Genomic DNA, 18,287 nt, shown 5'->3' on the forward strand with positions numbered 1-18,287 from the left:
TTGTCCCTCAGACCTTGTGGGGGGCCGGACTATATTTGGCGGGGGGGGGGTGAACGAATTCCTATGCCCCACAAATAACCCCAAGATGCATTTTAAATAAAAGGACACATTCTACTCATGTAAAACCACGCCGATTCCTGGACCGTCTGCGGGCCAGATTGAGAAGGCGATGGGGCCTGATCTGGCCCCCGGGCCTTAGTTTGCCTACCCATGCTCTAGCCCACTGCAAGTATTCAAAATCAGCTCTAAAGGGTCCCCCCAGAACAGATGTGGGATATGTGAGGGGCTGTAGAGGAGAGAAAGGAGAAGCCCTATTGCAGAAGCAGACACTCACTTGGATTAATCTTAGATCTCAGCCGTAGTCTCTATAGGTGTCAAATGCCATTGAGAATAATTGTACTAATAATATTGAGTTCCTTTCAAGTGTCAGCACAGTGAACAAGAATTGGTTGAATTACATGTAGGTTTTCCCGCGGGAAACAAGCTACATGTCGGTTGTTTCCAGTACATGGAGACAATCAGAAACACCCCCACCTCAGTGTACCCATTTCTTCAAAACAAACTAATGGAAACCTCCACAATGCTTAAACATGTTCAGGCAGTCCAGTGCTATTTTTCTAGAAAAACAGGTGGCAGAACTCACCATGAACACCTCCCTCATTCTCTTAGAATGGCAATGGTCCCCAGCTGAGAGGTGCTGGAAATGAGTTCCCGTGAGTTCCCTCTGGGGAAAAGAAGCCCTGACACAGTCTATGCTTAAAGCATGGAAAGGAAAAACAGGAAAACAGTCCCCATCCTCATCTAATCCCCCTGGCTCACAACGTACTATTCCACCATGCATCCCAAAGCATCCAAGTAAGAATTGGGTAGACCAAAGTCCTACACCACCTAACAGACTTCTACAAGAATGGCAACCTCATACCAGTAAGGGAAAAACATGATAAGCTAAAGGACACCCTAATGCCTTGGCTGATCCACCACCTTCTTAAACAACCCGGCAGCAGCCACTAGGCCACTGACTAACTTTGGAAAGCTCCTCTTGACAGCAGAGGGACACAGCAAAGGAATGGTATCTACAGTATATTACTCCAAAACACTACAAATTCCTTCACCACAATTAAAGACCCATGGGAGCATGACATAGGATATGAAATAAACTACCCAATGGTCCAAACTGTGGTCTAAGCCACCATTTAAATCCATCTCAGCCAAACGAAGAGAGCTCACCTTGAAATTTTTTTATAGGTGGTACCTAACACCATGGAAGCTAGCGCTGATACACCCAGGAACCTCACCTAAATGCTGGAGAAGCTGTATGTAATGCATGAAATATGTAAGACATATTTCAGAATGAGCATGTTTTGAGGTGGAATCCATTTCACAAAGTTCTTGCCACTTTCCTTAAACACAATATTCCTTCTTTATTGCAGCCTATCCCTCAAAACTGCCGCAGTCTGATTTATGATGCTGAGTAAACAGGGTGGCATTTTAAGACATGTTTTTGTAGACTGAGGCATGGGCATTCTTTCTGACCTGACTCTTAGAATAGAGTGACCTTTTTTTTGTTTTCTGGAGAACAAAATATAAAGTTGACAGGTGAAGTAATGCAATGTTTTCTTTGGGAAAAGGATTGTGCTCAGGTTGGTTTTTTTTTAAGCTATCACTCTAGGAGTCCCAGTTTTGATAGGAGTGGCATTGCCTTCCAGCTGATGCTCTTCATCCAGCCAGTCCTTTACATTTAAGGATCTTGTAAAGAAGGCAAAGAGAGAGTAGTTTCTCTTAGAAGCATTCATGGTAGATTGATCCAGTGGTATAATTGTTGCGTTTTTGAAGTGAATTATATCTATCTCTAAGCTATGTGTAATTATTTTGCCTTCTAACTTACAGGAAATCCAATTGTTGTAAAAGGGAAATCTAAAATCTCCTTTTACTTGAAACATTACAACATTCAACATTTTTATTTTTAACTTGGGCATGAACTGGTGTTGCATCAGAAGGCGTCTGGCTGTTTTCTTAATATAGCTCATCACGTTCTGCAAGGGACACCTAATAAAAAGACGGCTGCGTGATCCTTGTGTGCATCTGGGCTTGATAGTGTGGTACATTGCCGAGACTGAAATAGGCAGGAGGACTGTGCTTTGGAAAGACGAATGAACTGCAGCGGAAAGAAAACAGTGTTGCATGCAATAAATCTAGTATAGAATGGAAAATTATGCCTTTGTTTCATTCACACAGTAAGGCATTCTGAAATTACCAAGTTATAGATGGGAAAACAAGAATAGGTAACACTATTTCATCACTTTGGCGAAGGGTCATAGGTCAGTGGTAGGGAGTGAATTTTTCATGTAAAAGTTTCCCAGTTCAATCCCTGGCGTCCCCAAGCTGGGTAAGACCAGCCAGTGTACACAATACTTGGACAAATGCACTATATTGGTATAAGATGGGTTCCTGTGTTGCATCTTTGCATCAGTTGTAGAGTTGGAGGCAACGCTGAGGGTCATCTAGATCTGTCTCTGCTGTAAGGCAACCTGTGATCTTTGGATGAAGGGAGGCATATAAACTGAACAAACAAACAAAAGGAAGGGGGTGTTAACCATTCAGTGGTCCGCCAAGACCCTTGGCAATTTTTCTTTTTTAATATTTATGTTTTATTGAAATTTTCCCCTTCTTTTTTTTTGGAAAGTTTTAGGGACACTTTTCAGAATACATTGCAGTAAAAATCCAACTAATCTAAACAAATAGAAAAAAGGAAAATGTAAAGTCCTCTCTGATAGGACTCTTATCCCACACAGAGAGAGGTGGACCCTCCTGGCTCTCACCTGGGACCTTCCCTTTCTTATCCCAGCCTCTCACCCTGGGAAATCTTCCTTTCGCTGCCTCTCACACAGGGTCCTGCACCAACCATTCATCCCCTTCATCTGCGAGTCATTTCCTCCTTAACCCAGAGTAGAGGATAAAAGCAAGAGCAAAGCAGGGGGGAAAATAAATTAGAGGGATGAAAAAGAAGAGGGGGAGGGGAATAAAAAAGATAAATGAATGGATGCCTTTTTCTGAAATAGTATGATGAACTCGCTAGCAGGATTCGAGCTATGAGCAACAAAAGTAATTAGATGGTAATATTGTGGTTATGATTTGATAGATAAAAGACAGGGTGCAGCAGAAGTGGAGAAGCAACAACTCCATGGGGAAAGGGGTAGGAAGTCGACAAAAATAAGAGAAAAGACAGAATTGTGTTTTTGTTTTAATTGCATATGTTTAAAAAGTTGAAGATTAATAAGATAATTATATATATATTATAGATATATAAATGGAAGACATTAGCAGAAAATACAGAAGAGGAACTTCCAATTTTCCATCTGCTGTTTGCATAAAATACGATTCTTCGTTGAAAGTTTTCGGTGCGAATACAAAGTGAAAGAAAAAAATATAATCACAAAACGATTTTTTTTAAAAAAAACCAACTTGAATTTATGGTGCAATACGAAATATAAGTCTGTAAGTAATGGAAGCGTGAAATTAATAACAATGCGATTCTTTTTTCAAGCGGCGCGTGGGCGGCGGGTGGTGGCGAGCTGAGGAACTTCTGGTTTCACACGACCCCTCCGCGCTGATCCGGCCCGGGATGGCAGGCAGGCAGGCAGGCAGGCAGGCGGGGAGCGGTTCTGGTTGGGGCCGCTGCTCTGGCCGAGACGCGGCGGTGGGGAAAGGGCGAGGGAAAAGCCCCCGTGGCCTCGCTTCCCCCTCGGGCGGCTCCCTCGCCGCCCCCCTGCCTGTGGTCGCGCAGCCAGTTCCCTCCGAAGTTTCATCCGGGGCGCCACGTGATTTCCACGAAGCCCGCCTCGGAAGGCGCCGCCGCAGCAGCCCGGGCGCCCCAGTCAGGCGAGCGCGGGAGCGGGAGCGGGCGCCTGCCTGCCTGCCTCTGCTCTCTTCCCGGCCGGGTTCTGCCCCAGGAAGGCGGCGAGCGGCCGGGGAACCACGCGCGCCTCGCGGTTGCCGGCAGCTGCCGGGATGTCCCGGGCTGGGCTTTCCACCTAGGCTGAGAGGCAAAGCAAGCCAAGCAGGCAGGCATTCGTCCGGCGCAGCGCGGCGACGACGACACTCCACCTCTCCGGGGCTCCCCCGATGCGCTTTGGCCGCCGCCTCCTGCTGGCTGCGCGCACAAGGAGGAGCGCCGGCGCCGCCTCGGCGGGATGTCTCAGGGCGCGCCGGCGGCGAGCACTTTGCGAAGGAGCTCCTCTTCGGAGGGGACGCAGCAGGTAAGGCAGGGAGAGGGACCGAGGCCAGGAAAGGGGACCCGGGGGGAGGAAAAGGGTTGCGCCGAGTCGTCCTTGCGCGCTCCTTCCCAGCAGTGGCGGACCTACATTGGGGGGGGGGGCTTGAAGCTTGAGCTGCTATGGGGGCCCCTTCACAACCAGCAACGAGGTCTAACCACGGTTCTCTTCTTCCATGGGGTTGCTCCGCCGCAAATCACCACAATTTGCGTTTTTGGGTATCCAAAATTCATAGAATCATCAGAATCTAAAGAGTTGGGAAAGACCCCGAGGGTCATCTAGTGCAGGAATCTCAGCTGAAAGCACCCTTGACAGGATGGTCATCTAACCTCTGCTTAAAAACCTCCAAGGAAGGAGAGTCCATCACCTCTCGTGGGAGTCTCTTCCGCTGCCAAACAGCTCTGACTGTCAGAAAGTTTTTCCGAATGTTTAGTCGGAATGGACTTTCTGGTAACATTAAGCCATTGCCTCGACTCCCACCCTCCAGAGAAAGTGAGCATGTTCCCTCTTCCATGTGACAACCTTTAAGATATTTGGAGGTGGCTATCATATCTCCTCTCAGTCTCCTCTTTTCCAGGCTAAACATACCCAGCTCCTCATAAGACTTAGTTTCCAGACCCTTAGCTTAGTTTCCTCTCTAGGGTCTGTTTTTTTTCCAAAAAAGGGAAGGGGTTATATTAGCCACAGCAGAACAGCCAGCTTACTGTGCTACTTACTCGCAAACTTCGTTGAAATGTATGCAGCAAAAAAAATATCTATTTGATTTGTGCTACTAGACGCAAAAAATTTAAGCAAAGTGGACTGAAGTCACTTCTGGGGCTCCTCTGGAATTCAAGACCCTGAAGCTTGAGCTTCATTTAGTTTCATAGTAAATCTGCCCCATGCTTCTGAAGGATCAGAAATAAAACCACCGAGCAGGGCTGCAGAGGTTTGGTGCTGCTGTGCAGTCTCAAAAACCAAAATCAGATCAAATAAAAAATATATGGGGGTGGAGGAGCAGGGCAGCCAAAATGACAGAGGTGTGTGTGGAACGGTTTACTTACCAGGAAAGGCTATGGGGTTTTGTCTTTTCCTTGTTTTTATTACATATTTTGTGTTTTTAATCTTGTATTTTTGGGCTGTGAACTGCCCTGAGATCTGCAGGCAAAGGACAGTTTACGAATTTAATAAATAAATGAAATCTCATGGGGTATGTTTTAGAAGAAATCTGTGAAGCAGGGAAGGTTTGAGGAACAGGTGTGCACAGAAATAATTCCGGGTGAAAGTTTCCTGCATGGCAGATGATGCTCACGGCCATTCCAGCTCTGCAATTCTATGATTCTAAGGTCTATGACTTATAAGTTACTGGTTGCCAACTTGGATATTCTCAATCTTTATGCGACTGGGACCCCCCCACCCCACTTGCCACCACTGAAAGGAACCCTGGTGGACTGTGCCTGTCAGGGGTCTCCTATGGGACTATACATTTCAGAACAAACTTAGAACAAGCTGCTCTGTTTGTCCATTTGACACTAACAGAGCAAAGGCACGCAGCTTGAATTTCCCCATTGAACAACAGCCCTATCTTTCTGTGGCTACAAGCCATGATTGCTCTGCTCTGCCTCCACAGCTTGGAGGCAGCAGAGCTTCTCAATGCCAGTTGATGGAAACCACCAGAGGGGAGAGAGAGGGCTCTTCGCACAGGCATCTGGTCGGCCACTGTGAGAAGAGCATGCTAAGCTTAGATGGGCCTGAATTTAAATTGCGTAACAATAACTAACAGATCAGTTACAGATAGGTAGCCGTGTTGGTCTGTCATAGTCAAAATAAAAAAAATCCTTCCAGTAGCACCTTAAAGACCAACTAAGTTAGTTCTTGGTATGAGCTTTCGTGTGCATGCACACTTCTTCAGATCAGTGACTGAGAGAGTGAGAAGAAAGAAACTGACTGTTAGGTGGAAGGAGGGAATGAATCAGAGTGGATGGAAAGAGAAAGGAACAGGGAAAGGCAGAAAGGACAATCTCTTTATATAGATAGGCCACATCCTTGTTCACCCCAAAATGCTAATTTTTAAAAGTCTCCAGGGAAGGAGGCGAGAATTACCCATAGACATCAATGGGGAAATTAAACAATCTGATATAACTAGGATCGGGCACAAGCATGTCCATTTCGCCCTTCCCAAAGCAGGGAGTAGAAAACCACATTGGAGTGGAGCATCCTCAGTTAGGGTTGGCATACGACCACAAGCAGTGTCTGTGCGGAAATCGTCAAAAATGTCCGGGAAAATCCGGACGTATGGCAGCCCATGTCAGGAGTGTTGTTTTTGCAGATTTCCCTCAGAAATACGGTAGCTCGAAAACATCCAATTTCCCTGCAATTTTACAATTAAAAAACCAAAATAACTTTTCTGTCTAGATTTTCGCTTTTTGAAATATGGCAACCCTATTCTCGGTGGGCATGGATTTCTGTCTATTAGGAGTGGATCTTGGGGTAGGGGGATGGCATGGGGAGTGACTGGAACCCAGAACAAAATTGCACTTCATACTGCAAAATTTTGTTGCAGGACCCACTGTATAATTCCTTAAATCAAAACCCACCAGTGGTCATAAGCGACTCGTTGGTCATGCCTTGCCGGAAGGCAGTAGGTACTATCAGTGGCACCGTCTTGTGTGTTTTTTAAATTTTGCTTTTCAAGGAGAAGGAGTGGGGGTGGGGGCAATGGGGGGAGAAGGAGTGAGTTAGATTGGAAATTCGATGCATTCTCAGTGGGGGAACTCCCGCGCACATGCAAAGTGCTTACCATCACAGAAGACAGTGGGAAGCCTCAGCAAGCAGATCATACCCCTAAGGGGAAAGCAGAGAGAAGACCCAGGTCCGCTTCAGTGATTTTGCTGGGACCTAAGCACACCAAAGCCTTCAGGGCCCATTAAGCTAGGGCTTGCTGATCAGAAGGTCGGCGGTTCGAATCAACGCGACAGGGTGAGCTCCCGTTGCTCGGTCCCTGCTCCTGCCAACCTAGCGGTTCGAAAGCATGTCAAAGTGCAAGTAGATAAATAGGTACCACTCCGGCGGGAAGGTGAACAGCATTTCCCTGCGCTGCTCTGCTTCGCCAGAAGCGGCTTAGTCATGCTGGCCACATGACCCGGAAGCTGTACGCCGGCTCCCTCGGCCAGTAAAGCGAGAGTTTACTGCCCGAGAGTTTACAACCCAAGAGTTGTCTGCGACTGGACATAATGGTCAGGGGTCCCTTTACCTTTTTTAAGCACACCAAATCCTTCCAGGGCCCATTAAGCAGAGTGAAGGGGCGTGCCATGCTTCTGAATACCAGCTGCTGGAAACCACTGGAGGGGGGAATGCTGTTGTGCTCGGGTGGTTGGCCACTGTGAGAACAGGATGCTGGACTCGATGGGCCACTGGCCTGATCCAGCAGGCTCCTCTTATGTTAAGCTGCAGATGCTACAGCAGCAGCCAATCTACCCTCCATTCCCATTTTTGCAAACAGCAGGTGTTTCTTTACCAGTGCACCTTTAAAAAAAGCAAAAAAAAAAAAAAGAAGCACACGCACCAGGAAGTGCGCAAGAACAAATGTTACTGGCGCATTTCACAATGGTCAAAATGAAGAGTTGTGAATTGGGAAAGGGATTTGAATTAAGAAATAAACAAGATTCTAGTCCGTCTAGCCCCCAATGCTCCAGCGATTCTTCCTTCTTTCCGTGTTCTTAGATTAGTCCTTCTTCACCTTTTTGTGTCCACCTTCCCATCTCCCTTCACTCCCAATTAATGTTTACATGTTGTAGTTGAGTGTGTGTGTATGTGCGTATGGAGGTTTTGCACAAGACTGCTCTTACACAAGCCTCTGTATTAAAATTTAAGAAATATAAAGGTTTAGTTATGTTCGGCAAACATACCCCCAGCATGCAGTAGTTGGAAGTAGGCATGTTTGGAAATGTGTCGGCAACTGCAAAGAACATCTCTTGTATGTGCCAATTTCTCCTGAAGCACAGTTTTAATTTTATTCTTAATACTGCTGTTTTGCAGAAGAGCAGTTTAAAAATAATAATAATATGATTACTCTACCTTCAGCCACAGTTGGTGGAAATAGGCATGATACATCCTTTCCTTTTGGCTGATGGAAACAGAATGGCTAGGCTGTGCTCAGGCAAGGAGCAAATGAAAGTAGAGGGTGCAGCAATAGATGGCATGTTGTTGTTTAGTCGTTTAGTCGTGTCCGACTCTTCGTGACCCCATGGACCAGAGCACGCCAGGCACTTCTGTCTTCCACTGCCTCCCGCAGTTTGGTCAAACTCATGCTGATAGCTTCGAGAACACTGTCCAGCCATCTCGTCCTCTGTCGTCCATTTCTCCTTGTGCCCTCCATCTTTCCCAACATCAGGGTCTTTTCCAGGGAGTCTTCTCTTCTCATGAGGTGGCCAAAGTATTGGAGCCTCAGCTTCACGATCTGTCCTTCCAGTAAGCACTCAGGGCTGATTTCCTTCTGAATGGATAGATTTTATCTTATTGAAGTCCATGGGACTCTCCAGAGTCTCCTCCAGCACCACACTGCAAAACTTCACTACACACAAACCCACACACCTACACAATGTGCTTCATTGCATCCACAGTCAGTGCATGTGATTTTATACTGGATACTTCTACAAACTGGATTAGCCATGGATTGGAAAAATCTTAATTAACTCGGGGGGGGGGGGACACACCAAATTAACAGGCTGCCGGTTGGATGAATGATGTGGACGCTACAGGGTGGAGGTGGGGAATGGAGGCACAAGGAGCTTCAAATCCACATTAAACTCCTTTGTAGGTGAACCCTAACTAAGTCATCTGATTTCGTTGGCCAGGGTCATGAAGACGATGAAAGGAAAGTACGACGGAGAGAGAAGAACAGAGTTGCGGCCCAGAGAAGCAGAAAGAAACAAACACAGAAAGCAGATAAACTCCACGAGGTGAACATTGCTGTGGATCCCTGAGGGAGGGAAGAGCAGTAATATCACTCCCGAGTGCAAATGAAGGCCCTCTTCATACTTGTTTAAGGGCTGAACAAAATGGCAGCATTTGTCAGGGCTGAGGAACCTGGCTTGTTGTTGAGCAGCTGTAAAGTAGCAAAGGGGAGTGTGTGTTTTGTAGCGGAAAAGCAGCTAGTGGGAGGGGGTACTTAACCCTTTCTCTGCCTACTGGTACTACTGTCCTCCCACCCCACGCTGCTGCTTTTTCCTTGGATGCAGCAAACATGAGTCTGGAAAAGAAGCAGCTGGGGGGAGGTGTATGGAGAAGGAACAGGCAGGGGAATCACTTGCCTTGCAGTATCTGAAGGGCTGTCAAACTGAAGAGAGAGCCGATGTGTTCTCTGTTACATAATTGCAAATATAATCAAAATGGTCATAAACAATACTGTAAATGAAACACATTAAAAAGTACAGAACTAAACTGAACAACTTCCACATTAAATCACAACAAGATTGAAGAGTAAAGATACAAAAATTAATATCAGTAGCAGCAACAACCTCTCACTCTTCTCCCCGCAACAAAACAATACCCTAGCCCGAGAGTCTGTTCAGCAGCCTTAGCTTTTGTAGCTGGAGTCAGTCAGGGCCCCAGCATCCCAGGCCAGGTGGGAAAAGGCCTGCAAGGCAGGGAGCAGGTCTTCCACGACTCACAGCCAAGATGGTCTCTGGTCTCTTCAGCAGCTTCAGCTTCTGCAGCTGGAGTCAGTCAGTCAATCCTGTGACCAGGCAGTCCATGATGTGATGTGCAGTGTCTGTCATATGTTATCCCAGAGTGGCCAACCAGGTGCCTACGGGAAACCCAGATGCAGGGCATGAGTGCAGAAACCCTCTTCCGTTTTTGTTCCCCAGCAGCTGGCATTCAGAGGCAAGCTGCCTCTCATCTTGGAGGTAGCATTTAGTCATTGCCAGTTTTCCTGAAGGAGCTCAGCTTTGGTGTGTCAGAAAACCTCAGGCCCATCTATTTCTGCATTCTGTTTCTGACAGAGAGGCTAGCAGGATGCTCAGAAGGCAAGGTGCAGTGGAGCTGAACACCCCCGGTTGTTTAAACAGGGCATTGGTGATCAGTGGTAGACTGCCTCTGATCACAGCTGTTCCATGCTTCACCCTTGAGGCTCCTAGGTGGTTCTTTCCTCTGCAAACACATTTTCAAGGATGCTTAAACTCGTGGTTCTCAATGCAGCCTGGGGCAGTGAATTCTGCATAATAATTACAAACCACATGAAGTACAGTTTTGACTGGCCTGCATCTTACACACCCTGCCAGGTTCAGAAGATCCTGGAGCGTGTCATGTTTTGAGTCAGAATCGGTGGGTTTTTCACTATTCACTCTCTCTGCAATGTTCATGATATTAGAAGTCTGTGCCACAGCCCTTCTTGCTGTCACATGTCTTTCAGGGCTATAAAGCCCTGATTGCCAAAGGTTTTCCCTTTGCTCTTTTCTATGTGTCTTCTATGTAACAAGTAGAGCAGAAGAAGACAGGGCTCCTACACTTTAACTGGTGTACAGAAAAGGAGCTTTCAACAGGTGTAGCTTGTGCAGAAACTATTTTTTATCAGAGTCATGGCAGTTCTCCAACATAAAAACTTTTTTGCAGGCCACTTACTGGCGTGGGAGTGGCCCCTCATTTAGTAAATCTTTTGTTATTCTACGAATCAAAACACAGATTTCAGATTTTAATAACATTTCCCCTTCAGTGTTGGCATTGTTGTCAAAATAATTGCTTTGGTATGAAAATGACCCTTTATCTAGTAACATATAAAGGGAAGAAATAATAATAATAATAATAATAATAATAATAATAATAATAATAATAATAATAATAATAATAATGCCACCCTTCATTGTAAGATCTCAGAGCAGTTCACAGAATAAAATACAAGATAAAAACATGTAAATAATTAAACAAAGCAGCAAAACAATAACTGCCCCCCTTCTCACAGGCAGCATTTAAAAGACTGTAGGATATAAATCAACGAAGGGCCTGGTTGAAGAGGAATGTTTTTGCCTGGGGCCTAAAAATATATAATGAAGGTGCCAGGTGAACCTCTCTGGGGAGAGAATTCCATAGACGGGGAGCCACTGCAGAAAAGGCCCCTTCTTGTGTTGCCACTAGGCCTGGGTGATACATCAATATATGAGGAGCAGACTGCAATGTCCACTTCACTCAGTGATATATCACTGGTGAAACCGCCACCGCTCCTGAGTCCCTCTGCTAGCAACTTCCTCCGGTGAGCGTTACTAGCAGAGGGACTCAGGAGTGGTGGCGATTTCACCAGCGATACATCACTGAGTGAAACCACCATCCCACTCTGCCCTCATACTGCGCAGAGGAAGAAAACAGCTGCATCGGTGAGGCACCAATACACCTTGCGCCTCTCTCTGCATCTTTAAACTGCTTGGCTGAAGAGTGTGTGGTTGCCGCTCCCCTCAGCCGAGCAGTTAAAGGATCCTCCAGCCCAGCGCTGGCTCCTGCGCAAGTTGGAGGGGAGGACCAGGGATGGCTCTTCTGGGATTGGGGAGCCCTCCCGCGCCCCAGCTGAGCCAGACAAACAAGCTGCGTTGTCCCAGCCTGCTAGGCACTGGGGTGAAACCGCCTCAGCTTCCGCAGTGAGAGCTGTGACAAATTCTCCAGGCGGCTCGCAAGCTGAGGCCAATGCAGTTTGTTTTTTCAACATCGCGGTATATCGCCAAACCATGATGTTTGACTGGTGATATACCGCAATGTTGAAAAAGCTGATATCGCCCAGCCTTAGATGCTAAAAGGGCCTCAGATGATAAACGCAGAGTCCAGGAAGAGGTGGTCCTTGAGGTACTGCGGTCCTCAGCAGTTTAAGGCTGCATCAGTACTGTATTATGAAAATCACAGAGACTAGTCAATAATCTGTCCCTGATCGAAGCGGTCCCAATCTCCTTTATCAGAAAAAAAATCAATCAATCAAATGTCAGGCCAAAAACATATATTCTTCATTGTTCTACAAACTTCCTGCAGACTACCTGAATGGTCTGTTGTTCGAGAGCCCCCGGCTGGGACCATGTTGCAACTTTAGAGTAGTAGTTTCTTTAGTCTCACATTCCCCAGGAGTACATTTCTGCATTCCTTTTAACTCTCCTTTCCCTTTCACTCCTGTAACTAATTACTGTAAAGCTGATTTTCTTTAGAAGAGAGGCTCAAAACTGGAATAAGAAGGGTGTTGGCCAAGACTGTGTTCAATGAGGTCATAACAACTACTGTGAGTTTTATCATTTGGTGCTTCAAAGCTTTCTTATGAGCAGTCCTGAATGCATTTTAGGAAATTAGGGGGAAGAAGCAGAGAGATTAATGTGGCATTTCCGTAGAAGAGAGCAAATTATTCATCCCCTCCATGTGTGGTACGTGGCACGCTTCAAGCAGGTAATGAACTTAGTGACCATAGCATCTGTTCCGGGCAACTGCTTCTATCTACTTTTCTTTTTTAAGGTGTATTGCTATAAATTCTCCTAGCCACATTCAAATCAGGGGGGGGGGACCAGCAACCTGCTGTACATTTGCATTGGTGCCTAAGCCACCTCTCTTTTCCCCACCTGCACTTAAAAAATAATAATTTTAAAAGCAGCTTTGCGTCTATGTTTCATTTGACAATCACACCGATAAAGAAAGCAGATAATGTTTGATAAAGGAGCAGAGAGGATGGGAGACTACAGGAAGTGCAGATTATTAAGATTGTTTCATTTTAAAAATGGAAGCTGTGATGATCCAGGAAAGGGTTTGCAAATGATGTGGGTTTTGTGGAAGCATTTGAGAGAGGAGAGTGATATGTGCAGAGCTCACCGGGGGCTTAATAAACTTTCCTGCCTCCTGATTTTCACCTGTTCTTTTTAAAAACAACAACACAAAAACTGACAGACCACAAGAGATGGATATTGGGTTGTGTTTGGTTTGATTGCAAGCCTCTCCACAGTTACGAGTGTTTCTTTATTTCCAGTTGGTTCCTCTGCTCATAACAGACCTGTTTGTGTGCGTCAGTTTCTGATGGCAGCAGATCCAAGTAACTGCTAGGTTTTCAGAACATGGGAGGACAGCAATTGTTGCCTTTCTCCCGCCAGCAGCTGAAAGGGAAGGGTCATAGCTCAGTGAGAGAACATCTGCTTTTGCATACAGAAGGTCCCAGCTATCATTAGGTACCGTAGGGCATGCTCTGAACACCTGGAGTGCTGCTGTCCGCTAGCGTAGGGACTAGATGAGCCAGTGGTCTGATTTGGGGTGTGTTCCCATTAGTGCACAATGAAGTTGTATTTTACGTTGTGCATCTGTGTTTGTTTCACAGCTCTTCCCCTGACTGTTCACATCAGCACAGCTTCATCAGTGTCAGATTCGTTTCTATTTGTGAATGCACCGGGGTCATTGACTGGGGGGGGGGGGAATGTCTTCTCCCCATGCAGAGGTGTTCATACCTTGTCTAGAGGTGAAGTAGAAACATCTTAATTGGTGTGCGGCTAATTTGAGAAACAGTGCATCAAGCAGTATTATTTTATAAGAGGGGACAGGAACTCAACACTAATGTCTCATAACAAATGCAACTGATCTGTAGAAAAGACTGTACAACTTGAAAAAAGCGGCAAGGCGTGTACTTTTGTAAACCAAGAAAATCTATAAAAATAAAAATAAGAGAGGACAGGATCCATATGTGTTTTGATGGCCATAATGTGTGAATGTGAATTAAAAACCCAGCATTGGAAATGCAGTGTGTTCACAGCTATTTTCACAAGACTATTGTAATATGGACAGATTTAGAGGGGTTGTGTTTCTTGCTTGCAGAGGACAGGCCTCTGTTTGAAGGTGTCCTCTATCTTAAAGGGCTGCTGCCTGGTCCTAGTCCAGTTTCAAGATAAGAAGGGAGAGCAGGAAGGACCTTGAAGTTGCACGTCAACAGTTAGCGACATCTGGACCGCAGATTGTGCAGGCTCATCTACATGTATAAATTAGCACATGTACATTTTAATGCAAATCAGTGCCTTCATGCGTCTTCTCTTGCTTGGGTGGTAGATTCCCACTATATCGTCATTTCTCTGTCATGGCTAATAGTTTGGGGATAGGTCTGTCTGCCATGAATGTGTCTATCCCCTCTGAGCTACCACAAAGGGCCAACGCCTCTGATATGCAAACAGTAGATTTGCATTGGTGAAGGCCGCAGTAATTGAGGGCTTCGTACACACTAATCTTGTTCATAGCACAAAAAAATGTAGTTTTTCTCAGTCGGGAATTATTAATGTTCATCCTCAACATGGTGGCTTCTATCATAGGCTCCATGGGGCTTGAGGGGGCCCGAGCCCCCCCAATAATCTCCGGCACCCCTCCAGCAGAGCGCCATCGCCGCCCCTCCCCCAGCCCAAAATGCACAGAGTCGGGCTGCATGCCTCCTGCCCTCCCTCCCGAGCAAAAGCTCCACCCAATTTCCTTCGGAGCTGATTAATAGGCGCAGCACGCTCTCCCCTATTCGCTCACGAGGAGGCGGCGCCACTTTATTTGCATATTCATGAGCTTATTTATTATTCATGAGCTTTCCCGGCCCCCCCCCCCAATATTTTTTATAAGTCCGCGTCCCTGGCTTCTATCAAGATTGATTCTAAGTCCTGCCATCTCCACAACTTTTCCTGTTAACATATATCCCAGGCAAACGAGGAAGGAAATGGTCATTGTGATTTCCCACCCTCTCATTCATTGCCATTATCGCCTACATCTGTTTTTAAATAGGTACAGTGGTACCTCGGGTTAAGAACTTTATTTGTTCCGGAGGTCCGTTCTTAACCTGAAACTGTCCTTAACCTGAGGTACCACTTTAGCTAATGGGGCCTCCCACTGCCGCTGCGCGATTTGTGTTCTCATCCTGAAGTAAAGTTCTTAACCTGAAGCACTATTTCTGGGTTAGCGGAGTCTGTAACCTGAAGCGTCTGTAACCTGAAGCGTATGTAACCCGAGGTACCACTGTACATAGCAATCGTTCCAAAATGGGCTTTATTTTCACAACAGGTTTCTCAAGAAGCACTTTTTGTGGGGCCAAAAATATGCACTAGGTTATGTGTGGACTTTGTAGGGAAAGCAAGAACTCATTCTCTATTGGTTGCAGCATAAAATGTCATATGTGTGCAGCCAGAATCTCAGGTCTGGATCCAGATGTCGTGAAGCTTACTCTGTTGCCTCAAAGTGCAGTCATTTACATATCAAACTTGCCTTACCCCATAAATTACTGTCAGTGGCTACTTACCAGTATGCTTCTGACTGCAAGTTGTTGGAAACCATAGGAGGGAAAAGTGCTGTTGTGTTCAGATCCTGCTTACATACTTCTCATAGGCATGTAATTGGCCACTGGGAATAGGATGCTGGACTAGACTGGCCATTGACCTGATCCAGCAGACTTTTTAAATGTTCTTAAACTAACAAAGCTGATAGCTGATACCAAGTTTGCTTTTATCTGATTTCTTCCCCTTGCCCTGTTTTTATTTACTTTGCAATGAGAAAATAGCGAAGTGGGGGAAATGTGCCTGGCAAGTGGCTGGCTGGGTTGCATGCTTAACTCATGTGATAATCCGTTTCAGGAATACGAGTGCCTTGAGCAAGAGAATAACTCCCTGAAAAAAGAAATTGGAAAGCTGACCGACGAAATGAAACACTTGAGCGAAGTCTTGAGGAACCACGAAAAAGTCTGCCCTCTGTTACACTGCTCTTTAAACTTTGGCTTGATTCCGAGACACGATGTCCTCAGTGGCCCCTTGCCAAGATGAGGAGGCCACCTTCAGAGGATCTGCAAGTTCTACTGATATGAGAGAGTTTTTGAGAGACTCTTTCTTTTCCACCATCTTCATGGACATGACAAGCACTCTTGCAACTTGCGACTGGTTTCCCACCGCGAAAGTCTAGTAAATAATCAGGATACTGTCTTGAGGATGGAAAACATGGATGGGCTGCAACCTTGTGGGAAAATCTTTGGACAAAGTGGTGTGTGTGTGTGTGTGCATGTTTCCACTGTGTGCTGTTTGTCCAGCAAGGAATCTGAAATGTGGCCTTGAATGCAAATAACGTCATCACATTTATTTTTAAAGACACAACTTTCTTGTCCTTATTGTTGCTAAGAAATGTGCTGGCGATGATGAGGAAAGGGGAAGAGCCTGTTCTGGAGCTTGAAACCAAAAGGGATAGTGGGCACATCCTGGAGCTAAGGATGGCCACTTCTGCATCTCTTGCCTACCTACCAGATTCTTTGTTCCCTATGTGCCTTGGGCTTCTCCTCTTCCACTCTGTCAAGTTCTGTGAAAATCCAAACATTGCATGTATACTTTTCGGGCTTGTTGTAGTCATACATAAATTCAGTGATACAAATGCAGCCATCTTCCCTGGTGATTGGGTAGCCCACATCCTAGGCCTTTTTTCTTCTTCTTTTTGGAGGCGGCGGGGGTTCCCAGCTTTCAGGAGAGGCCTAAGGAAAGCATGCAGAGGATGGCAGAGGGAAGAAGAGAGGAAGATTCCCCTCTCTTGAGCAGTACCCTGGGCTTTCTTGACTGCGAAGCACACCATGAATTTAAAGCACATGAGCTCCTCCAAAGATTCCTAGGAACTCTAGTTTACTGTAGCTCCGTGAGGGGCTAACTATGGCTCCTAGGATGCTCTGGGGAAAGCCACATGCTTTAAATATATGGCATGTATGTTCTTTCATTCCTTTAGAAAGTACCAAATAATGAGCCTATAGTTTGGCTACGTTGTTGAACTGTGCCTCCAGCATTGATACCCTTTTATTTCCTCCTTCTTTTGAACCCCATTCTACAGAGAACATATTGACGCTCCCCTTTTATTTGCACTGTTCTTCGTCTTCATGAGCCCCTTCCATGCCACCCCCACCCCATAAGGGGGAAAAAAATCATTTATCTGGATGGCGAATTTCCTGCTTTATTATGGATCAGAGCCAAAGTTTAAAGCTAATCACATTTTCGGCATGTTTGCTGAATGACTCCGAGTCCTGCATGAAAATATCTGTTTCCCCTTCCTTTATGGAGGGTGAATGTGCATCACCACTCATGCCCATAACTGGCATGTCTTTGAAAACCACAAATCCTCGCTGAGTTTCATTTCAGGGACACAGTTTCACCCTTTTCTGCCCATGTTCATAGGACTGGGAACATGCGAAGCTGTCTTGTCCCGAGATGGACCACTGAGCCATCTAGCTCACCATCCTCTGCACTGACCCGCATGGGCGCTCCAGTGTTTCAGACACAGCCAGCCCTACCTGGAGATGCTGCAGATTCAACCTGGGACCTTCTGCAATCAAAGCAGATGTCCTACCATGGAGCCCTACCGCTTCCTCTGGGATTTCTCTGCTGTTTTCAGAGCAGGAAAAGCTGACACTGTGATCTGATAAATGTTCAAGCTCAGTGTTCATTGGAGCTTACACTCTAAAACAGAGATGGGAAACATCTCCAGAACTTTTGAGAATCCATCTTGCATCATCCCTGACCATTGGTCAGGCAGATGAAAGCTGGAGTCACAACATCAGGAGGGAGGCATCTTCCCCACCTGCCTCCTCTCTTTGGTGCCTTACCTAGCTGTGGGTTATAATAGTAGAAAGGTCATACTCGTTCACAGTGCATGGAGGGAGGCAGAACTTCTGCGAGATGACTAAAGGAAACTCAAGGACATCTGAAAACAAAGTTCTGATTTATATGGTTTTGCTTCCATTTTCAAGTCCTTGAGCCAGGGAAATATGCGTTCACCACATAGCCACATTTTTCAACGCTTACAGCAATGAGGATCTGGGATTCTCCAAAAAGGGAAGTTCATGACTTTTTCAAAGAGGACCTTTTGGTTTCTCATCACTTATGCAACAGGATACTTTTAACCCCCTTTTCTAAAGTACACTTTTGGTTCTGAAGTGAGGATACTTAAATAGCCATTCTGTACTTCTGCGAACGGCATGTCCTGACTGGATGAACTAAGAGAGAGCATTTTAAGAATGCTGCTGGTTTTCAACTCTGACAGTTACTTTCTCGA

The 18,287-nt window shown here is 45.9% G+C and overlaps 1 protein-coding gene across 1 annotated transcript; it reads left to right on the forward strand.

Annotated features, from left to right (window-relative positions):
* The first annotated feature begins 3,890 nt into the window (after positions 1 to 3,890).
* On the forward strand, positions 3,891 to 17,014 carry BATF3 (basic leucine zipper ATF-like transcription factor 3). Its single transcript, XM_081186149.1, has 3 exons — positions 3,891 to 4,256; positions 9,107 to 9,211; positions 15,845 to 17,014. The coding sequence occupies exons 1-3, from the start codon at positions 4,191 to 4,193 to the stop codon at positions 16,028 to 16,030; spliced, it is 357 nt and encodes a 118-aa protein (XP_081042275.1). The 5' UTR covers positions 3,891 to 4,190; the 3' UTR covers positions 16,031 to 17,014.
* Positions 17,015 to 18,287: the final 1,273 nt, after the last annotated feature.

The sequence above is a fragment of the Podarcis bocagei genome, assembly GCF_964188305.1.
Source record: "Podarcis bocagei genome assembly, chromosome: 3".
NCBI lineage: Eukaryota > Metazoa > Chordata > Lepidosauria > Squamata > Lacertidae > Podarcis > Podarcis bocagei.

What these genes read in the sequence shown, in the direction of transcription:
- BATF3 (XM_081186149.1), top strand. Translation starts at nt 4,191, where the DNA reads ATGTCTCAGGGCGCGCCGGCGGCGAGCACTTTGCGAAGGAGCTCCTCT. An exon ending in CTTCGGAGGGGACGCAGCAG is followed by an intron (nt 4,257 to 9,106) that starts GTAAGGCAGGGA and finishes TTCGTTGGCCAG; the next exon opens with GGTCATGAAGACGATGAAAG. An exon ending in AAGCAGATAAACTCCACGAG is followed by an intron (nt 9,212 to 15,844) that starts GTGAACATTGCT and finishes AATCCGTTTCAG; the next exon opens with GAATACGAGTGCCTTGAGCA.